The following is a 24,950-nucleotide window of genomic DNA, read 5'->3' as shown; positions in this document are numbered from 1 at the left end:
TTGATACTGTGAACCATCAGATCCTCCTCTCCACACTCTCCGAGTTGGGCATCTCCGGCGCGGCTCACTCTTGGATTGCGTCCTACCTCACAGGTCGCTCCTACCAGGTGGTGTGGCAAGAATCTGTCTCCGCACCACGTGCTCTCACCACTGGTGTCCCCCAGGGCTCAGTTCTAGGCCCTCTCCTATTCTCTCTATACACCAAGTCACTTGGCTCTGTCATATCCTCACATGGTCTCTCCTATCATTGCTACGCAGATGACACACAATTAATATTCTCCTTTCCCCCTTCTGATAACTAGGTGGTGAATCGCATCTCTGCGTGTCTGGCAGACATATATGTGTGGATGACGGATCGCCACCTCAAGCTGAACCTCGGCAAGATGGAGCTGCTCTTCCTCCCGGGGAAGGACTGCCCGCTTCATGATCTCGCCATCACGGTTGACAACTCCGTTGTGTCCTCCTCCCAGAGTGCAAAGATCCTTGGCGTGACCCTGGACAACACCCTGTCGTTCTCCGCTAACATCAAAGTGGTGACCCGATCCTGTTGGTTCATGCTCTACAACATTTGCAGAGTACGACCCTACCTTACACAGGAAGAGGCACAGGTCCTAATCCAGGCACTTGTCATCTCCCGTCTGGATTCCTGCAACTCGCTGTTGGCTGGGCTCCCTGCCTGTGCCATTAAACTCCTACAACTCATCCAGAACGCTGCAGCCCATCTGGTGTTCTCTGACGTCACCCCGCTCCTCCGCACACTCCACTGGCTTCCAGTTGAAGCCTGCATCTGCTACAAGACCATGGTGCTTGCCTACGGAGCTGTGAGGGGAACGGCACATCCGTACCTTCAGGCTCTGATCAGTCCCTACACCCAAACGAGGGCATTGCGTTCATCCACCTCTGGCCTGCTGGCCCCCCTACCTCTGCGGAAGCACAGTTCCCACTCAGCCCAGTCAAAACTGTTCGCTGCTCTGGCACCCCAATGGTGGAACAAGCTCCCTCACGATGCCAGGAAAGCGGAGTCACTCACCACCTTCCGGAGACACTTGAAACCCCACCTCTTTAAGGAATACCTGGGATAGGATAAAAGTAATCCTTCTACCCTCCCTCTGCCCCCCCCCCCCCCAAAAAAAAAAAATATATATATAATATATACAATATACACTGCTCAAAAAATTAAAAATACAACACAATGTAACTCCAAGTCAATCACACTTCTGTGAAATCAAACTGTCCACTTAGGAAGCAACACTGATTGACAATACATTTCACATGCTGTTATGCAAATGGAATAGACAACAGGTGGAAATTATAGGCAATTAGCAAGACACCCCAATAAAGGACTGGTTTTGCAGGTGGTGACCACAGACCAGTTCTCAGTTCCTATGCTTCCTGGCTGATGTTTTGGTCACTTTTGAATGCTGGTGGTGCTTTCACTCTAGTGGTAGCATGAGACGGAGTCTACAACCCACACAAGTGGCTCAGGTAGTGCAGCTCATCCAGGATGGCACATCAATGTGAGCTGTGGTAAGAAGGTTTGCTGTGTCTGTCAGCGTAGTGTCCCGAGCATGGAGGCGCTACCAGGAGACAGGCCAGTACATCAGGAGATGTGGAGGAGGCCGTAGGTGGGCAACAACCCAGCAGCAGGACTGCTACCTCCGCCTTTGTGCAAGGAGGAGCAGGAGGAGCACTGCCAGAGCCCTGCAAAATGACCTACAGCAGGCCACAAATGTGCATGTGTCTGATCAAACGGTCAGAAACAGACTCCATGAGGGTGGTATGAGGGCCCGACGTCCACAGGTGGGGGTTGTGCTTACAGCCCAACACTGTGCAGGACGTTTGGCATTTGCCAGAGAACACCAAGATTGGCAAATTCGCCACTGGCGCCCTGTGCTCTTCACAGATGAAAGCAGGTTCACACTGAGCACATGTGACAGATTTGACAGAGTCTGGAGACGCCGTGGAGAACGTTCTGCTGCCTGCAACATCCTCCAGCATGACCGGTTTGGCGGTGGGTCAGTCATGGTGTGGGGTGGCATTTCTTTGGGGGGCCGCACAGCCCTCCATGTGCTCGCCAGAGGTAGCCTGACTGCCATTAGGTAGCGAGATGAGATCCTCAGACCCCTTGTGAGACCATATGCTGGTGCGGTTGGCCCTGGGTTCCTCCTAATGCAAGACAATGCTAGACCTCATGTGGCTGGAGTGTGTCAGCAGTTCCTGCAAGAGGAAGGCATTGATGCTATGGACTGGCCCGCCCGTTCCCCAGACCTGAATCCAACTGAGCACATCTGGGACATCATGTCTTGCTCCATCCACCAACGCCACGTTGCACCACAAACTTTCCAGGAGTTGGCGGATGCTTTAGTCCAGGTCTGGGAGGAGATCCCTCAGGAGACCATCCGCCACCTCATCAGGAGCATGCCCAGGCGTTGTAGGGAGGTCATACAGGCACGTGGAGGCCACACACACTACTGAGCCTCATTTTGACTTGTTTTAAGGACATTACATCAAAGTTGGATCAGCCTGTAGTGTGGTTTTCCACTTTAATTTTGAGGGTGACTCCAAATCCAGACCTCCATGGGTTGATACATTTGATTTCCATTGATAATTTTTGTATGCTTTTGTTGTCAGCACATTCAACTATGTAAATAAAAAAGTATTTAATAAGATTATTTCATTCATTCAGATCTAGGATGTGTTATTTTAGTGTTCCCTTTATTTTTTTGAGCAGTGTATATTGTAAAGTGGTTGTCCCACTGGCTATCATAAGGTGAATGCACCAATTTGTAAGTCGCTCTGGATAAGAGTGTCTGCTAAATGACGAAAATGTAAATGTAAATGTAATCAGCCCTAGTTTTAATCTAACCTTGCACATCTACATTTGCACTACCACATACAGTTTAGCATCCAATCTAAACAATTTAAAGCAGGGATGGGCAACTCCATTCCTTTGGGGCCTGATTGGTGTCACACTTTTGCCCCAGCCCCAGCTTACACACCTGACTCCAATATTCAACTAATTATGGTCTTCAGTTTAGAATGCAATTCGTTTCATCAGGTGTGTTAGCTTTTGGGCTGGGGGGAAAATTGTGACACAAATCAGGCCCCCGAGGACTGGAGTTGTCATCAGTGATGTAAAGCTTCTCTCTCATCTGTATCATCTTAAAACCTACAAAGCCACACCACGATCAATTTCAGGTTTCCAATTTTACACTCACTGTCTATTTGTTATCTCATCCTATTTGTCTGGGGTCCATCTTGGCACTATTCTCAAAGCCGTACCCATGAGCCTGACTTTCTGACTGGTTTGACGCAATGTTATCCCTCTCCATCGATAGCCTGAGGTCATCTCTGGGAATGAGATGGTGGAGCGGAAATAGTTGAGAAATTTCACTGAGGTGATCAAATATTGATGGAGAGAAAGGCCTTGCTTCTTCCCTGTGGCCACTGGCTCCATGCGAGTGAAGTCAAGCAGTTATGGGCAGAGAGGAATCTGAAACAAACAACCCAAATGGCATCGGGAAAGCAGGAAAGATAAACTGTTTGTAAGTTGGATCTCAAGAGCGTCTTAGGGAGTTGGCGTCCCATTCTCTCAATATGATCGTTATCTTGTCTGTACAACACAACCATAATCAGATTCACTTTCACTTCCCTTAACACGCTTTATTCAGAGATCTGCTCTTCCAGGCCCTTACTTTAACATGCAACCCCCCTCCAGCAGATAAGGAATCAATACAATGTAAATATGTAGCAGAGGGAAAGAAAAGACCGTACAAACTCAGTATCTGAATTTCCATAATCAGTTGCTGCTATACACGAAGGCTGGGGTATGAGACATGCAAGCCTGGTTTTGTTTGACTATTAATTATACAAGCTCATTTTACTGCGCTTCATTTAAAGTAGCTTGCCAATCAGCAGTCTAGAGGAGGATGAGCTGGTCAATCAGCGCTCTACCATTATGTGGTTGGGGTACACCCACACCATTCCAAAACAGAAAAGCTATGCCTTGCAAAAGTATTCATCTCCCTTGGCATTTTTCCTATTTTGTTGCATTACAACCTGTAATTTAAATGGATTTGGATTTGGATTTCATGTAATGGACATACACAAAATAGACCAAATTGGTGAAGTGAAATGAAAAAAATAACTTGTTTCAAAGAATTCTACAAAATAAATAACGGAAAAGTGGTGGTGCATATGTATTCTCCCACTTTGCTATGAAGCCCCTAAATAAGATCTGGTGAAACCAATTACCTTCAGAAGTCACATAATTAGTTAAATAAAGTCCACATGTGTGCAATCTAAGTGTCACATGATCTGTCACATGATTTCAGTATAGATACACCTGTTCTGAAAGGCCCCAGAGTCTGCAACACCACTAAGCAAGGGGCACCACCAAGCAAGTGGCACCTTGAAGACCAAGGAGCTCTCCAAACAGATCAGGGACAAAGTTGTGGAGAAGTACAGATCAGGGTTGGGTTATAAAAGAATATCCGAAACTATGAACATCCCACGGAGCACCATTAAATCCATTATAAAAAAAATTGAAAGAATATGGCACCACAACAAACCTGCCAAGAGAGGGCCGCCCACCAAAACTCACGGACCAGGCAAGGAGGGCATTAATCAGAGAGGCAACAAAGAGACCAAAGATAACCCTGAAGGAGCTGCAAAGCTCCACAGCGGAGATTGGAGTATCTGTCCATAGGACCACTTTAAGCTGTACACTCCACAAAGCTGGGCTTTACGGAAGAATGGCCAGAAAAAAGCCATTGCTTAAAGAAAAAAATAAGCAAACACGTTTGGTGTTCGCCAAAAGGCATGTGGTAGACTCCCCAAACATATGGAAGAAGGTACTCTGGTCAGATGAGACTTACATTGAGCTTTTTGGCCATCAAGGAAAACGTTATGTCGGGCGCAAACCCAACACCTCTCATCACCCCGAGAACACCATCCCCACAGTGAACCATGGTGGTGGCAGCATCATGATGTGGGGATGTTTTTCATCAGCAGGGACTGGGAAATTAGTCAGAATTGAAGGAATGATGGATGTCATTAAATACAGGGAAATTATTGAGGGAAATCTGTTATGCACGCTAAAGTTTTTTGTCTTTTTTCTTATTTCAAAAATTATTTTGCATCTTCAAAGTGGTAGGCATGTTGTGTAAATCAAATGATACAAACACCCAAAAAAATCAATTTTAATTCCAGGTTGTAAGGCAACAAAATTGGAAAAATACCAATATATATATATATATATATATATATATATATATATATATATATATATATATACAGTGGGGAGAACAAGTATTTGATACACAGCCGATTTTGCAGGTTTTCCTACTTACAAAGTATGTAGAGGTCTGTAATGTTTATCATAGGTACACTTCAACTGTGAGAGACGGAATCTAAAACAAAAATCCAGAAAATCACATTGTATGATTTTTAAGTTATTAATTTGCATTTTATTGCATGACATAAGTATTTGATCACTTACCAACCAGTAAGAATTCCGGCTCTCACAGACCTGTTCGTTTTTCTTTAAGAAGCCCTCCTGTTCTCCACTCATTACCTGTATTAACTGCACCTGTTTGAACCTTGTTACCTGTATAAAAGACACCTGTCCACGCACTCAATCAAACAGACTCCAACCTCTCCACAATGGCCAAGACCAGAGAGCTGTGTAAGGACATCATGGATAAAATTGTAGACCTGCACAAGGCTGGGATGGGCTACAGGACAATAGGCAAGCAGCTTGGTGAGAAGGCAACAACTGTTGGCGCAATTTTTAGAACATCGAAGAAGTTCAAGATGACGGTCAATCACCCTCGGTCTGGGGCTCCATGCAAGATCTCACCTTGTGGGGCATCAATGATCATGAGGAAGGTGAGGGATCAGCCCAGAACTACACGGCAGGACCTGGTCAATGACCTGGAGAGAACTGGGACCACAGTCTCAAAGAAAACCATTAGTAACACACTACGCCGTCATGGATTAAAATCCTGCAGCGCACGCAAGGTCCAACTGCTCAAGCCAGCGCATGTCCAGGCCCGTCTGAAGTTTGCCAATGACCATCTGGATGATCCAGAGGAGGAATGGGAGAAGGTAATGTGGTCTGATGAGACAAAAATAGAGCTTTTTGGTCTAAACTCCACTCGCCGTGTTTGGAGGAAGAAGAAGGATGAGTACAACCCCAAGAACACCATCCCAACCGTGAAGCATGGAGGTGGAAACATCATTCTTTGGGGATGCTTTTCTGCAAAGGGGACAGGACGACTGCACCGTATTGAGGGGAGGATAGATGGGGCCATGTATCGCAAGATCTTGGCCAACAACCTCCTTCCCTCAGTAAGAGCATTGAAGATGGGTCGTGGCTGGGTCTTCCAGCATGACAACGACCCGAAACACACAGCCAGGGCAACTACGGAGTGGCTCCGTAAGAAGCATCTCAAGGTCCTGGAGTGGCCTAGCCAGTCTCCAGACCTGAACCCAATAGAAAATCTTTGGAGGGAGCTGAAAGTCCGTATTGCCCAGCGACAGCCCCGAAACCGAAGGATCTGGAGAAGGTCTGTATGGAGGAGTGGCCAAAATCCCTGCTGCAGTGTGTGCAAACCTGGTCAAGTCCTACAGGAAATGTATAATCTCTGTAATTGCAAACAAAGGTTTCTGTACCAAATATTAAGTTCTGCTTTTCTGATGTATCAAATACTTATGTCATACAAAAAATGCAAATTAATTACTTAAAAATCATACAATGTGATTTTCTGGATTTTTGTTTTAGATTCCGTCTCTCACAGTTGAAGTGTACCTATGATAAAAATTACAGACCTCTACATGCTTTGTAAGTAGGAAAACCTGCAAAATCGGCAGTTTATCAATTACTTGTTCTCCCCGCTGTATATATATATATATATGCAGTTCCAGTCAAAAGTTTGGAGACACCAACTCATTCAAGGGATTTTCTTTATTTTTACTATTTTCTACATTGTAGAATAATAGTGCAGACTTCAAAACTATAAAAAAAATACATATGGAGACATTTAGTAACCAAAAAAGTGTTAAACAAATCAAAATATATTTTATATTTGAGATTCTTCAAAGTAGCCACCCTTTGCTTTGATGACAGCTTTGCACATGCTTGGTATTCTCTCACCCAGCTTCACCTGGAATGCTTTTCCAACAGTCTTGAAGGAGTTCCCACATATGCTGAGCACTTGTTGGCTGCTTTTCTTTCTCTCTGCGGTCCAACTCATCCCAAACCATCTCAATTGGGTTGAGGTCGGGTGATTGTGGAGGCAAGGTCATCTGATACAGCACTCCATCACTCTCCTTCTTGGTAAAATAGCCCTTACACAGCCTGGAGGTGTGTTGGGTCATTGTCCTGTTGAAAAACAAATGATAGTCCCACTAAGCGCAAACCAGCTGGGGTGGCGTATCGCTGCAGAATGCTGTGAAAACCATGCTGGTTAAGTGTGCCTTGAATTCTAAATAAATCACAGACAGTGTCACCAGCAAAGCATCCCCACACCATCACACCTCCTCCTCCATGCGGTGGGAACTACACATGCGGATCTCACAAAGACCTGGCGGTAGGAACAAAAAATCTCAAATTTGGATTCCAGACCAAAGGACAAATTTCCACTGGTCTAATGTCCATTGCTCGTATTTCTTGTCCCAAGCAGGTCTCTTCTTATTATTGGTGTCCTTTAGTACTGATTTCTTTGCAGCAATTTTACCATGAAGGCCTGATTCACACAGTCCCCTCTGAACATCTGATGTTGAGATGTGTCTGTGACTTGAACTCTGTGAAGCATTCATTTGGGCTGCAATTTCTGAGGCTGGTAACTCTAATGAACTTATCCTCTGCAGCAGAGGTAACTCTGGGTCTTCCATTCCTGCGGTGGTCGTCATGAGAGCCAGTTTCATCATAGCACTTTCAAAGTTCTTTACATTTTCCGTATTGACTGACCTTCATGTCTTAAAGTAAAGATGGACTGTTGTTTCTCTTTGCTTATTTGAGCTGTTACTGTAACTTGTTATGTTACCAAATTGGGCTATCTTAATACAAATAAAATGCCATTTAGCAGACGCTTTTATCCAAAGCTACTTACAGTAATGCTTGCATACATTTCTTTTTTTTTTTTTGTGTATGGGTGGTCCCGGGGATCGAACCCACTACCTTGGCGTTACAAGCGCCGTGCTCTACCAGCTGAGCTACCTTGTCACAACACAACTGATTGGCTCAAACGCATTAAGGAAAGATATTCCACAAATTAACTTTTCAGAAGGCACACCTGTTAATTGAAATGCATTCCAGGTGACTACCTCATGAAGCTGGTTGAGAGAATGCCAAGAGTGTGCAAAGCTGTCATCAAGGCAAAGGTTGGCTATTTCTAGAATGTCAAATATAAAATATATTTTGTTAATAATTCTTTGGTTACTACATGATTCCATATGTGTTATTTAATAGTTTTGATGTCTTCACTATTATTCTACAATGTAAAAATAGTACAAATAAAGAAAAACCCTTGAATGAGTAAGTGTCCAACCTTTTGACTGGTAGTGTATATTTTTTTGTATTTTACCCCCTTTTTCTCCCCAATTTCGATCTTGTCTCATTGCTGCAACTCCCAAACGGGCTCGGGAGGTGAAGGTCGAGTCATGCGTCCTCTGAAACATGACCCACCAAACCACGCTTCTTAACACCCGCTCGCTTAACCCGAAAGCCAGCCGCACCAATGTGTCAGAGGAAACACTGTTCAACTGAAGACAGCTGTCAGCCTGCAGGTGCCCGGCCCGCCACAAGGAGTCGCTAGGTCACGATAAGCCAAGTAAAGCCCCTCCGGCCAAACCCTCCCCTAACTCGGAAAACGCTGGGCCAATTGTGCACCGCCCTATGGGACTCCCGATCACGGCTGGTCTGTAGTGACGCCTCTAGCACTGCGATGCAGTGCCTTAGACCACTGCGCAACTCGGGAGGCCCAGAAAAGCAGATTTCTAACATACTTTTTTATTTATTTTTTTGATGGAAAACTATTTCACTCATATTGTAAGTAACCATATGTCATATTTCATAGAAATCTGGAAACGCTAGGCAGTTACTTTAAAAAAGGTTGAAGGCAGGTGAGGGATCGTTTGTCCCTTTGTTGTCGAGAAAACTCAGCCCTTGGTTTTCGCTTTGCAGAACCGACTGCAGACTTGCAGTATATCAAGATCTTGTTAATGTCTAATGGGATTTTGAGGTAGTGCCTACAACAAAACAGTTTATTTCTAGGTGTTTTGAAGCATTCTTACTCATACTACAGATGTAGATATAATTGATTATGTTATTTTGGGAACAATTAAACAGATATTAGGTAACACAGACAGCCAAAGTGAGAGACTCTGTATCAACGAAGCCTAACTTGAAAAATAAAGACACAGGCATAAGCTCAACATACTCTCCCTAGACCCTGCCACAGCTATTTGTGGCTTATAATACACTGCTTAGTTACAATCATGCTTAAATAACTAAATATTCACATGACCAGCAACAATAAACTCCCAACAGTGAGACTAAGGACTGTTCGTTGCCAATCTACGCCATCTTGTTTAAAGAAGTAAGGACCTGCACCATGTCACACAACAGTCTCCTCACCAAAACATTGCAACCAAGTTCCATCCAAATTGTCCATCATCCAACAGCTAGCTAGACAATAAATTGATGACAAGTCCATCAACAAATCAATGGCAGAATTGTGGAGTACGTGTTAGCACTTACCATTGATCCATTTGGCCTCTGGGTCGTGGACCACAAACTCAGGCTTGAACAGATCTTCCACTGTGAGTTTGGTATCACTGCCAGCTTGGCTCTCCGCTTCAAAAAAAGCAAAACAAAAATGCATTAATTCTAAACTCTATCATCACTGGGAACTCAATAATGATCAAGTCGTTATTTTGTCACTATCATTATTGAAGTTTCCAGCATTGTTTTTTCTCTCACACAATGATCAAATAATAGCAAAAAGGCATATGATACAAAAGGAAAATGCGTGTAGCATTGCTTATTTTTTTGAATTTGTGAAGCTTACTGCATCAAAGTCTTTCTGAGGAACTGGAAGACATTTCCGAGAACTTGGGGTCACCCAGAACTTGGGGTCATCAGGTCAGTCTCCAATCAAGGTCAAGACTTACTCCTTGGTCCTGACCTAGAAGTTATCCCAGGCATATGTCGGCAAGATGTTGCCTCTAGACACTGATCTAAGGTCAGTGTTATGCTGTTGTCCCTGGTCAAGGTTAGCATTGGTGTATAGGGTAATCTGATCCAAGATCAATGTGTAAAGTGTCTTCTGCATACAGCGTATAGCCGCATAAGAGTAACTATACATATCGCATCCAGCTGTTTATAATGTCTTAGGTCTGTGCTTTAGTCAGAAAAATGACACTCAGATGAACAAACCACAGACTAGAGACGTGGAGTGGTCTGGAAACAGGGACTTTAATCTAGGGCAGTTTTTAAAGCTGTTGGGACTCTTGAGAGTGTCATGCTTACTTTAGCCTTTATGAATAACATAAGTCAGGATAAAACCTTATCAGAAGATTGTATGCACTTGGATGGCTTCACCTGCTCTACAGGCAGATACTATGAGCAACCTTTTAAATTCAGATGAAGAAGGAGTCAGGGGTTTAAAAGAGAAGGAGGGAGGGTTGGAGTGGTGAGTGAGAGCAAGAAAGAGAAAGAGAGAGGCAAAAGTAGAAAAAAGATTATGGAGAAATGATCAGTGTTTCCCCTACAGGATATTCATTTAGCAGCATCGTCTGCCACTCCAAAAAATATTATTACAATATATATATATATATATATATATATATATATATATATATATATATATATATATATATATATATATATATATATAGTACCAGTCCAATGTTTGGACACACCTACTCATTCAAGGGTTTTTCTTAATTCTTACTATTTTCTATAACACATATGGAATCATGTAGTAACAAAAAAAGTGTTAAACCAAATATATTTTATATTTGAGATACTTCAAATAGCCACCCTTTGCCTTGATGACAGCTTTGCACACTCTTGGCATTCTCTCAACTAGTTTCATGAGTTAGTCACCTGGAATGCATTTCAATTAACAGGTGTGGCTTCTTAAAAGTTAATTTGTGGAATGTATTTCCTTCTTAATGGGTTTGAGCATATCAGTTGTGTTGTGCAAGGTAGGGGGGGTATACAGAAGATAACCCTATTTGGTAAAATACCAAGTCCAAAAAATGTCAATAACTTTGAAAGTGCTATGATGAAACTGGCTCTCATGAGGACCACCGCAGAAATGGAAGACCCAGAGTTACCTATGCTGCAGAGGATAAATTCATTAGAGTTACCAGCCTCAGAAATTGCAGCCCAAATAAATGCTTCACAGAGTTCAAGTCACAGACGCATCTCAACATCAACTGTTCAGAGGGGACTGTGAATCAGGCCTTCATGGTCGAATTGCTGCAAAGAAACCACTACTAAAGGACACCAATAATAAGAAGAGACCTGCTTGGACCAACAAGAGCAATGAACATTAAACCGGTGGAAATTTGTCCTTTGGTCTGGAGTCCAAATTTGAGATTTTTGTTCCAACCGCCGTGTCTTTGTGAGACGCGGTGTGGGTGAATGGATGATCTCTGATTGTGTAGTTCCCACCGTCAAGCACGGAGGAGGAGGTGTTATGGTGTGGGGGTGTTTGCTGGTGACACTGTCTGTGATTTATTTAGAATTCAATACACCAGCATGGCTACCACAGCATTCTGCAGCGATACACCATCCCATCTGGTATGGGCTTGGTAGGACTATCATTTGTTTTTCAACAGGACAATGACCCAACACATCTTCAGGCTGTGTAAGGGCTATTTTACCAAGAAGGAGAGTGTCGGAGTGCTGCATCAGATGACCTGGCCTCCACATTCCCCCGACCTCAATCCAATTGAGATGGTTTGGGATGAGTCGGACAGCAGAGTGAAGGAAAAGCAGCCAACAACTGCTCAGCATTTGTGGGAACTCCTTCAAGACTGTTGGAAAAGCATTCCAGGTGAAGCTGTTTGAGAGAATGCCAAGAGTGTGCAAAGCTATAATCAAGGCAAAGGTTGGCTATTTCTAGAATCTCAAATATAAAATATATTTTTAGTTGTTTAACACTTTTTTGGTTACTATATGTTTCCATACGTGTTATTTCATAGTTTGATGTCTTCACTATTATTCTATGATGAAGAAAATAATAAAAATAAAGATAAATCCTTGAATGAGTAGGTGTGTCCAAACTTTTGACTGGTACTGTATACATATATTTTTTTTGTGATGGTAAAAGGTGTTCAGTGTCAACTGAAATGACTACAACCAGACATAAAGTATGTAGATTAAAGATAATTGAGCTATATTTTTTTTTCATAAGATCATCTTTGAGAACTAACAACGAGATATAATAAATTATCAACCCTGCAATCAATATAAGACTGTTATTATGGTCGGAGATTATAATACTGTTTTAAATAGCTCAATGGACAGTAAAGTAAATCACAATACAAACTATCACCATCATGCTCTTAAGGAAATCATGAATGTCATGGATACATTAGAACTAGTGGATATATGGAGGCTTAAATATCCTGACCTAGTGAAATATACATGGCGGACACTCAATCAAGCTAGCCGTCTTGACTTCTTTCTTATGTCATTCTCGTTGGCACCAAAAGTTTAATAGGGGAGAGAATGCGGATGGACCATCATATACAGTTGAAGTCGGAAGTTTACATACACTTAGGTTGGTGTCATTAAAACTCGTTTTTCAACCACTCCACAAATTTCTTGTTAACAAACTATAGTTTTGGCAAGTCGGTTAGGACATCTACTTTGTGCATGACACAATAATTTTTCCAACAATTGTTTACAGACAGATTATTTCACTTATACTTCACTGTTTCACAATTCCAGTGGGTCAGAATTTTATATAAACTAAGTTGACTGTGCCTTTCATCAGCTTGGAAAATTCCAGAAAATGATGTCATGGAAAAAAGGTATTTAGTCAGCCACCAATTGTGCAAGTTCTCCCACTTAAAAAGATGAGAGAGGCCTGTAATTTTCATCATAGGTACACGTCAACTATGACAGACAAAATGAGAAAAAAAATCCAGAAAATCACATTGTAGGATTTTTATTGAATGTATTTGCAAATTATGGTGGAAAATAAGTATTTGGTCAGTAACAAAAGTTTCACAATACTTTGTTATATACGCTTTGTTGGCAATGACACAGGTCAAACGTTTTCTGTAAGTCTTCACAAGGTTTTCACACACTGTTGCTGGTATTTCACACACTGTTGCTGGTATCTCCTGAGTGGCGCAGTGGTCTAAGGCACTGCATCGCAGTGCTAGCTGTGCCACTAGAGATTCGAATCCAGGCTCTGCTGTAGCCGGCCGCAACCGGGAGACCAATGGGGCGGCACACAATTGGCCCAGCGTCGTCCAGGGTAGGGGAGGGAATGGCCGACAGGGAGGTAGCTCAGTTGGTAGAGCATGGCGTTTGCAACGCCAGGGTTGTGGGTTCGATTCCCACGGGGGGCCAGTATGAAAAATAAAAAAGAATAATGTATGCACTAACTGTAAGTCGCTCTGGATAAGAGCGTCTGCTAAATGACGTAAAATGTAAAAAATATATTTTGGCCCATTCCTCCATGCAGATCTCCTCTAGAGCAGTGGTCCTCTGTAGCTCAGCTGGTAGAGCACGGTGCTTGTAACGCCAAGGTAGTGGGATCGATCCCCGGGACCACCCATACACAAAAAAAAATGTATGCACGCATGACTGTAAGTCGCTTTGGATAAAAGCGTCTGCTAAATGGCATATTATGTTTTGGGGCTGTTGCTGGGCAACACGGACTTTCAACTCCCTCCAAAGATTTTCTATGGGGTTGAGATCTGGAGACTGGCTAGGCCACTCCAGGACCTTGAAATGCTTCTTACGAAGCCACTCCTTCGTTGCCCGGGCGGTGTGTTTGGGATCATTGTCATGCTGAAAGACCCAGCCACGTTTCATATTCAATGCCCTTGCTGATGGAAGGAGGTTTTTACTCAAAATCTCACGATACATGGCCCCATTCATTCTTTCCTTTACACGGATCAGTTGTCCTGGTCCCTTGGCAGAAAAACAGCCCCAAAGCATGATGTTTCCACCCACATGCTTCACAGTAGGTATGGTGTTCTTTGGATGCAACTCAGCATTCTTTGTCCTCCAAACACGACGAGTTGAGTTTTTACCAAAATGTTCTATTTTGGTTTCATCTGACCATATGACATTCTCCCAATCCTCTTCTGGATCATCCAAATGCACTCTAGCAAACTTCAGACGGGCCTGGACATGTACTGGCTTAAGCAGGGGGACACGTCTTGCACTGCAGGATTTGAGTCCCTGGCGGCGTAGTGTGTTACTGATGGGAGGCTTTGTTACTTTGGTCCCAGCTCTCTGCAGGTCATTCACTAGGTCCCCCGTGTGGTTCTGGGATTTTTGCTCACCGTTCTTGTGATCATTTTGACCCCACGGGGTGAGATCTTGCGTGGAGCCCCAGATCGAGGGAGATTACCAGTGGTCTTGTATGTCTTCCATTTCCTAATAATTGCTCCCACAGTTGATTTCTTCAAACCAAGCTGCTTACCTATTGCAGATTCAGTCTTCCCAGCCTGGTGCAGGTATACCATTTTGTTTCTGGTGTCCTTTGACAGCTCTTTGGTCTTGGCCATAGTGGAGTTTGGAGTGTGACTGTTTGAGGTTGTGGACAGGTGTCTTTTATACTGATAACAAGTTCAAACAGGTGCCATTAATACAGGTAACGAGTGGAGGACAGAGGAGCCTCTTAAATAAGAAGTTACAAGTCTGTGAGAGCCAGAAATCTTGCTTGTTTGTAGGTGACCAAATACTTATTTTCCACCATAATTTGCAAATAAATTCATAAAAAATCCTACAATGTGATTTTCTGGATGTTTTTATCTCAATTTGTCTGTCATAGTTGACGTGTACCTATGATGAAAATTACAGGTCTCTCTCATCTTTTTAAGTGGGAGAACTTGCACAATTGGTGGCTGACTAAATACTTTTTTCCCCCACTGTAACACAGTTACAGCGAATCCCCTTATTGTATGGGACACCTTTAAATGTGCCTTTAGAGGCCATGCAATTCAGCACTCATCTCGAAAACAAAAGCAATTTAGGTCAAAAGAGTCCATACTAACAAAGGAAATAGAAGGTCTACCCGGACAAATAGATAGCAATAAAGACTGTAACATAGAGGCTCAGAATAAATGAGAGGGAAAAAAAGAAATGGACAAACCTATTCAAGAAAGATCAAGTGTAATATATTATAAAACTAAAGCAAACTGGATGGAATATGTGGAAAAATGCACCAAATTCTTTTTTAATCATCAACATAGAAATGCTACCAAAAATGATTTACTGAAACTGGTTACAAATGACGGAGACACCCATGTTTCACCAAATTATATTTTGAAGGAGGAAGCAAAGTACTTAAAGCATATGTTTTTGTTTCAGTCGCCTCCATATCCTTTAACTGAAGATAATTGTAGGGATTTTCTTTCTATTGATTATATAAAATTAACAGCCATACAGAAAGACTCATATGAAGGTGAAATTACAGAGGAGGAACTTCTGAATGCAATTAAAGACTTTAAGTCCAGGAAAACTCCAGGGTTGGATGGCATACCAGTCGAAGGTATACCAAACCTTTTTTGATATACTCAGAGGACCGTAATTAGCATGTTTTAACCGCTCCTATGTAAATGGTAGATTATCAGACACTGATTTCATTATTACTGAAAAAGGACACAAATGGGAAAAATAAAGATCCAGTCCATAAAAAAAATTGGAGGCCCCTTACACTTCAGTGTTGTGATGCTAAAATTCTAGCAAAATGTATAACGCATAGAATTAAAAAGGTATTGTCGGACATACATTCTAATCAGACGTTTTTTACATGGACGATACATTGGAGATAATACAGTGAGGGAAAAAAGTATTTGATCCCCTGCTGATTTTGTATGTTTGCCCACTGACAAAGACATGATCAGTCTATAATTTTAATGGTAGGTTTATTTGAACAGTGAGACACAGAATAACAACAACAACATCCAGAAAAATGCATGTCAAAAATTTTATAAATTGATTTGCATTTTAATTAGGGAAATAAGTATTTGACCCCTCTGCAAAACATGACTTAGTACTTGGTGGCAAAACCCTTGTTGGCATTCACAGAGGTCAGACGTTTCTTGTAGTTGGCCACCAGGTTTGCACACATCTCAGGAGGGATTTTGTCCCACTCCTCTTTGCAGATCTTCTCCAAGTCATTAAGGTTTCGAGGCTGACGTTTGGCAACTCAAACCTTCAGCTCCCTCCACAGATTTTCTATGGGATTAAAGTCTGGAGACTGGCTATGCCACTCCAGGACCTTAATGTGCTTCTTCTTGAGCCACTCCTTTGTTGCCTTGGCCGTGTGTTTTGGGTCATTGTCATGCTGGAAAACCCATCCACGACCCAGTTTCAATGCCCTGGCTGAGGGAAGGAGGTTCTCACCCAAGATTTGACGGTGCATGGCCCTGTCCATCGTTGCTTTGATGCGGTGATGTTGTCCTGTCCCCTTAGCAGAAAAACACCCCCAAAGCATAATGTTTCCACCTCCATGTTTGACGGTGGGGATGGTGTTCTTGGGGTCATAGGCAGCATTCCTCCTCCTCCAAACACGGCGAGTTGATTTGATGCCATAGAGCTCGATTTTGGTCTCATCTGACCACAACACTTTCACCCAGTTCTCCTCTGAATCAATCAGATGTTATTTGGCAAACTTCAGACGGCCCTGTATATGTGCTTTCTTGAGCAGGGGGACCTTGCGGACGCTGCAGGATTTCAGTCCTTCATGGTGTAGTTTGTTACCAATTGTTTTCTTGCTGACTATGGTCCCAGCTGCCTTGAGATCATTGACAAGATCTTCCCGTGTAGTTCTGGGCTGATTCCTCACCATTCTCATGATCATCGCAACTCCATGAGGTGAGATCTTGCATGGAGCCCCAGGCCGAGGGAGATTGACAGGTCTTTTGTGTTTCTTCCATTTGCGAATAATCGCACCAACTGTTGTCACCTTCTCACCAAGCTGTTTGGGGATGGTCTTGTAGCTCATTCCAGCCTTGTGTAGGTCTACAATCTTGTCCCTGACATCCTTGGAGAGCTCTTTGGTCTTGGCCATGGTGGAGAGTTTGGAATCTGATTGATTGATTGCTTCTGTGGACAGGTGTCTTTTATACAGGTAACAGACTGAGTTTAGGAGCACTCCCTTTAAGCATGTGCTCCTAATCTCAGCTCGTTACCTGTATAAAAGACAACTGGGAGCCATAAATCTTTCTGATTGAGAGGGGATCAAATACTTATTTCCCTCATTAAAATGTAAATCAATTTATAACATTTTTGACATGCGTTTTTCTGGATTTTTTTGTTGTTATTCTGTCTCTCACTGTTCAAATAAACCTACCATTAAATGTATAGACTGATCATTTCTTTGTCAGTGGGCAAACGTTCAAAATCAGCAGGGGATCAAATACTTTTTTCCCTCACTGTATAAGGCAAGTACTGGAAACAATAGAACACTATGAAAAATCTTGGAAACCAGGCCTGCTATTCATAGCAGACTTTGAAAAGGCATTTGATAAAGTATGATTGGGGTTTATATATAAATGCCTGGAGCATTTCAATTTTGGCAAAATGGGTTAAAATCTTGTATAGTAACCCTAGGTGTAAAATAGTAAATAATGGCTATTTCTCTGAAAGTTTTAAATTGTCAAGAGGAGTAAAACAAGGTTGTCCACTATCGGCATATCTATTTATTATGGCCATCGAAATGTTAGCTATTAAAATCAAATCCAACAATAATATCAAGGGATGAGAAATCCAGGGCTTAAAAACAAAGGAGTCATTGTACGCTAATTATTATTTTAAATCAACAACTTGAATCCCTCCACAGCCTCATAGAGGATCTAGATACATTTCTAAACTCTCTGGATTACAATCAAATTATGATAAATGTACTATATTACGTATTGGATCACTAAAAAATACAATTTTTACATTACCATGTAGTTTACCAATAAAATGGTCTGATGGTGATGTGGATATACTCGGAATACATATCCCAGATGAAATAAATGATCTCACTCCAATAAATTGTAATAGAAAGTTAGCAAAATATATAAGATCTTGCTACCATGGAAAGGTAAATAGCTGTCAATTTGTGGAAAAATCACCCTGATTAACTCTTTAGTATTATCCAAGTTTACCTATTTGCTTATGGTCTTGCCTACGCCTAGCGAACAGTTTTGGAAATTATATGATAAAAAAATATTCAATTTTATTTGGAACGGCAAGCCAGACAAAATTAACCTGGCCTATTTATATAATGAATATGAATTCGGAGGACAGAAATGATTAAATATTAAAGCATTAGACCTATCACTAAATGCTTCAGTAATACAAAAGTTATACTTAAATCCGAACTGCTTCTCTAGCAAATTAGTAAGATTGTCTCACCCCATGTTCAAGAATGACCCTTTTCCCTTTATTCAGATTACAACCTCTCACTTTCAGTTATTTGAAAAGGAAATAATCTTGCAAATATCACTATTTCTAAAACAAGCCATAGAAAGTTGGTTGCAATTTTAATTTAATCCTACAGAAACGTCAGAACAAATAATGCAACAAATATTGTGGTTAAACTCAAATATACTAATTGATAAAAAAAATGTAATAAAAAAAAAAAATGTTTTAAAGGTATAATTTTCGTAAATGATATCATAGGTAGGACTGGTGGAGTTATGTCGCACATGCAGCTAACAAAAACATATGGAAATGTCTGCTCTACCCCAAATTACAACCAAATAATTGCAGCATTACCGCAAAAATGGAAGAGGACTTTTTATATATATATAGTATGAAAAAAATATGTATGCACTCACTAACTGTAAGTCGCTCTGGATAAGAGCGTCTGCTAAATGACTAAAATGTAAATGTGAAAATATATACAAAAACATGGCATGGGGCCCCCATTGATTTTGTTACAATGTTTGAGTCACTCAGATAGCATAAGACCTTTGCTAGGAAATTAGCTTTAAAACTGCAAATGTTATCTCAAACCTATGGCAAACTGTTTAGAATTACAGGAAATCTCCCCCCAGGCATGCACGCACACACACGACCCATACATGCAATGGTAATTAAAATGGTTGTTTTCCTTCCTGAGTCCCTCAGCTGTGTAATACATTTTAATTATAAAATGCTAAGCCATTAATAAAAGAGGATGTTGTTAAGCCATTTGTAAACTACTGTTGACAAGGACAGCTGCTAATTGTGCAGCGACAGAGAGAGGAGGGACAAATTATTTTGAATGTCAGCCATGTTGGCCTGGGCTGGATAACTACAGAGCACTTCTGTTTGTATTATTTTGCATCTTCAAAGTTGTAGGCATGTTGTGTAAATAAAATCATACAAACCTCCAAAAAATCAATTTTAATTCCAGGTTGTAAGGCAACATAATAGGAAAAATGCCAAGGGGGGTGAATACTTTCGCAAGCCACTGTATATCCTGCATAACACAAATCTGTTTGTTAATTAAGTAGTATACTTATTAGCTATGCCCAATACTGTACCTGGAGTGAGGAGGATGACAGACATGGTGATGAGAGAGCAGACCCCCAATATAACCAGCAGAGCAATAGCAATCCCTTTCCAGTTCCTCTCAGGTGGAGCTCCCGCACCAAGGTCCTGTAGAGAGTCAGAGAGAGTTAGGTAGAGAGGGAGAATGGGGAGAAAGAGAGAGAGCAACAGTTGTCAAAAGAGAGTTCTGGAAAATAAGTTTCAACATCTTTGGAAAGTACCAATGTTCGGCTAAAAGTAGAGATACCTAGACACACAGAACCACAAAACATAGGGATAAACACACAAAAGGATAACAACCCCACATAAATGTTATAGATTTGAGTCAATTTTCTTCCTAGCTCTATTTTCTTGCTTCCATCCATACAAACTATTTTCAAGATCACAGATTGTCAATACATGAGTAATTATATGTTGAGTCAAAGTGTTATGTAGGAGCTTACAATAAACATACACATACCGTAAAATTGCTAGAATGTCAAATTGAAAGCCAAATCCAATTTCCAGATCACAGACATTGTGCACGCCATACACATCCATTTTGAAGCAGCAAACAATATATAAGCAGCATGAGTCAGCATGGGTTGATCCCTACGATGTAAACAATCTAAGAAAAAAACACAATACTTAAACAGCACAGTGTGTTAGGATTAAGTGTCGGTGCTTGTGTCACAATAGCAATGACTTTGACAGGAACGTTAATGTTTACTCATGCTCTAGGTACAGGTGTAGGATCTCAATTTGACCAGTTTCTCAAAGCAGGAAAATAATCCTGCAGCAACAGGAATTTTGAATTATTGTGTGGAAATATTTTTTTATTTTTATGGGTTGATACATTTTTAGTTAGGGCAAATCAAGTCTGACTTTTTAAAGTGGAAATAACAAACTTTAGAAGTCTTTTTAAACCTTGTATACTATACAAGTTTGCATTTCCTGCAACAACAGGGTGATCAAATTAAGATTCTAGTAGAATAACATAAAGTAGGAAATGATACCGTCACAAAAATGTGAAGTTATTCGTTCAGCTGTATAATACGAGGTTTCAGCATTTCACCTTGAGCTGCATTGATAACCAGCTCCATGATAGGGCTCAATCTAGGCTGTGCGGTGGGGCTCAATGCATAACACAAGCAGCATTTTGTGTTTAAATTCAACTCCGAGGTAGGGAGCGGTATCTAAGTTGCATGGAGGGGCACAGAGTAAATGGCATGAAAAATTAAAGTTAATATTTCATAATTTGCATTTCAAGGGGGAAAGGCTATTTGCATGGTTGAATCGTTTTCATTAAACCAATGACTGTATATATGAATGGATAAAGACATCGATCACGTGACACCATTCATTCCTATGTGAAGACTCAATAGCGCATTGAAGCCAAATGAAGTCGGTTAAGATGGCGTCTCATGGAGAATCCGGCCTTTAATCAATTAGATTTGCTCACCTCCGTCCTCTCTCTCCTCCTTTTGAAAAAGGTCAAAGTTAATTGAGGAGAGTCGATAAGGAGAGTGAATGTGGATGGAAATGCAGTTGCTTGAAATGAGTCGGTCCTTCTGTACTTGTGCCTCATTAGGCAAATTACTTTTACAAGGTGGATCAAAAAATAAATGCTCAAAACTAATGAAGTTAGTTCTAAAATACGTTTTATAGATAAAACAATAAGTAGCATATTGTTTTCAAATGTGTGATTTTTTTTTTCTTTCTCCTCTGACAAAACGAAACCTCATTCAAAGGGGCTGTGGCAGATTTCAAAACTCCTCCGCGGTAGGATACACATGAGTATCCTTGATGAAAGGCCATCGAAGCTCATCACAAAGCTAAGGTCCCTGGGACTGAAATCCTCCCTCTGCAACTGGATCCTGGACATCCTGACGGGCTGCCCCCAGGTGGTGAGGGTAGGCAACAACACATCCGCCATGCTGACCCTCAACATGGGGGCTCCTCAGGGGTGCGTGCTTAGCTCCCTCCTGTACTCCCTGTTCACCTACAACTGCGTGGCCGCGCACGACTCCAACACCACCATTAAGTTTGCCGACGACACGACGGTGATAGGCCTGATCACAGATGACAATGACACAGCCTATAGGGAGGAGGTCAGAGACCTGGAAGTGTGGTGCCAGGACAACAACATCTCCCTCAATGTCAGCGAAAAAAAGGAACTGATGGTGGACTACAGGAAATGGAGGACAGAGTATGCCCCCATTCACATCAACGGAACTCTAGTGGAGCGGGTCAAGATATTCAAATTCCTCGCCGTCCACATCACTAAGGATCGATCATGGTCAAAACACACCAACACAGTCGTGAAGAGAGCACGTCAACACCTCTTCCCCCTCAGGAGGCTGAAAAGATTTGACATGTGCAACAGAGGGTAATACGAACGGCCCAGCACATCACTGGGGCCGAGCTCCCTGGCATCCAGGACCTCCATACCAGGCGGTGTCAGAGGAAAGCCCAAACAATTGTCAAAGACTCCATACACCCAAGCCACAGACTGTTCTCTCTGCTACTGCACGGCAAGTGGTACCAATGCACCAAGTCTGGAACCAACAGGACCTTGAACAGCTTCTACCCCTAAGCCATAAGACTTTTAAACAAGACAGCTAAATAAGTAATCAAATGGCTACCCAGACTACCTACATTGACCATTTTTTGCACTAACTCTTTTGCACTGACTTTATGCACACACACTGGACTCTACCCACACGCTCACACATACTTACACTGACACATACTTACACTGACACTTCATCTCACACATACTGTTTTTTTTTTTTGTTTGTTTTTTTCCTTTATTTAACACACACACTCACACATGGCATGCACACACATGCATACTGACACCTGTAAAACAGGTTTTTAGAAATGTTTGCAAATGTATAAAAAATAAAAAACAGAAATATCACATTTACAAAAGTATTCAGACCCTTTATTCAGTATTTTGTTGAAGCACCTTTGGCAGCGATTATAGCCTTGAGTCTTCTTGGGTATGACGCTACAAGCTTGGCACATGTGTATTTGGGGAGTTTCTCCCATTCTTCTCTGCAGATCCTCTCAAGCTCTGTCAGATTGCATGGGGAGTGTCGCTGCACAGATATTTTCAGTTCTCTCCAGAGATGTTCGATCAGGTTCAAGTCCAGGCTCTGGCTGGGCCACTCAAGGACATTCAGAGGCTCGTCCCGAAGCCACTCATGCTTTGTATTGGCTGTGTGCTTAGGGTTGTTGTCTTATTGGAAGGTGAACCTTCGCCCCAGTCTGAGGTCCTGAGGGCTCTGGAGCAGGTTTTCATCAAGGATCTCTCTGTACTTTGCTCCATTCATCTTTCCCTCGATCCTGATTAGTCTCCCAGTCCCTGCCACTGAAAATCATCCCCACAGCATGTTGCTGCCACCACCATGCTTCACCATAGGGATGGTGCCAGGTTTCCTCCAGAGGTGACGCTTGGCATTCAGGCCAAAGAGTTCAATCTTGGTTTCATCAGACCAGAGAATCTTGTTTCCTTTAGGTGGAGTGCTGCAAAGATGGTTGTCCTTCTGGAAGGTTCCCTCATCTCCACAGAAGAACTCTGGAGCTTTATCAGAGTGACCATTGGATTCTTGGTCACCTCCCTGACCAAGGCCCTTCTCCCTTGATTGCTCAGTTTGGCTGGGTGCACAGCTCTAGGAAGAGTCTTGGTGGTTCCAAACTTCTTCCATTTAAGAATGATGGAGGTCACTGTGTTCTTGGGGACCTTCAATGCTGCAGACATTTTTTGGTACCCTTCTCCAGATCTGTGCTTCGACACAATCCTGTCTGGGAGCTCTACGGACAATTCCTTCAACCTCATGGCTTGGTTTTTGCTCTGACATGCACTGTCAACTGTGGGACCTTATATAGACAGGTGTGTGCCTTTCCAAATCATGTCCAATCAATCTGTCAGAATTGGTCCAGCCAGATGGGTTCTCAGTTCATCGTGCAGACAGGAATAAATATCTCTCCGGGAAGCAGAAGGGCGGAGGTGTGTGTTTCATGATTAATGACTTGTGGTGTAATTGCAGTAACATAGAGGAACTCGAGTCCATCTGTTCACCCGACCTAGAATATCTCACAATCAAATGCAGACCGTATTATCTCCCAAGAGAATTTTCTTTGGTTATAGTCACGGCCGTGTATATCCCTCCTCAAGCCGAGACCACGACGGCCCTCAAAGAACTTCACTGGACCTTATGCAAACTGGAAACCACATATCCTGAGGCTGCATTTATTGTAGCCGGGGATTTTAACAAAGCAAATTTGAGGGCTAGGCTGCCGAAGTTCTATCAACATATCGAATGTTGTACTCGCGCTGCTAAAATCCTCGACCATTGCTATTCAAACTTCCGGGATGGTTATAAGGCCCTCCCCCGCCCTCCTTTCGGGAAATCTGACCACGACTCCATTTTGCTTCTCCCTTCCTATAGGCAGAAACTCAAACAGGAAGTACCCATGCAAATGTCTATTCAACGCTGGTCTGACCAATCGGAATCCACGCTTAAAGATTGTTTTGAACATGCAGACTGGGATATGTTCCGGGTAGCTTCCGAAAATAATTTAGACATATACGCTGAAATAGTGACTGAGTTTATCAGTAAGTGTATAGGTGATGTTGTGCCCACTGTGACTATTAAAACCTACCCTAACCAGAAACCGTGGATAGACGGCAGCATTCGCGCAAATCTGATTCAACCATGGCAAGGTAACTGGGAATATAGCAGAATACAATTAGTGTAGCTACTCACTCCACAAGGCAATTAAACTGTCAAAACATCAGTATAGAGACAAAGTGGAGTCGCAATTCAGCGGCTCAGACACGAGATGTACAGTTGAAGTCGGAAGTTTACATACACTTAGGTTGGAGTCATTATAACTTGTTTTTCAACCACTCCACAAAGTTATTGTTAACAAACTATAGTTTTGGCAAGTCGGTTAGGGCATCTACTTTGTGCATGACACAAATCATTTTTCCAACAATTGTTTACAGACAGATTATTTCACTTATAATTCACTGTATTACAATTCCAGTGGGTCAAAAGTTTACATACACTAAGTTGACTATGCCATTAAACAGCATGGACAATTCCAGAAAATGATGTCATGGCTTTAGAAGCTTCTGATAGGCTAATTGACATCATTTGAGTCAATTGGATGTGTACCTGTGGATGTATTTCAAGGCCTACCTTCAAACTCAGTGCCTCTTTGC

At 42.1% G+C, this 24,950-nt stretch overlaps 1 protein-coding gene across 1 annotated transcript in view; it reads right to left on the bottom strand.

Annotated features, from left to right (window-relative positions):
• Positions 1–24,950, bottom strand: part of LOC311129058 (inactive dipeptidyl peptidase 10-like) — a gene marked incomplete at both ends in the record, with an annotated part of 359,569 nt that overhangs the window by 146,511 nt on the left and 188,108 nt on the right. The window contains 2 exons of the mRNA XM_084161324.1: positions 9,764–9,859; positions 19,729–19,843. Coding sequence (XP_084017450.1) covers positions 9,764–9,859; positions 19,729–19,843 — 211 coding nt within the window. The remainder of the gene's footprint in view (positions 1–9,763; positions 9,860–19,728; positions 19,844–24,950) is intronic.

Source organism: Coregonus lavaretus (assembly GCF_964263955.1).
Source record: "Coregonus lavaretus genome assembly, chromosome: 5".
In the NCBI taxonomy this organism is placed as follows: Eukaryota; Metazoa; Chordata; class Actinopteri; order Salmoniformes; family Salmonidae; genus Coregonus; species Coregonus lavaretus.
Note: the sequence above shows the minus strand (reverse complement) of the source record. Positions and strands in the feature narration are given on the sequence as shown.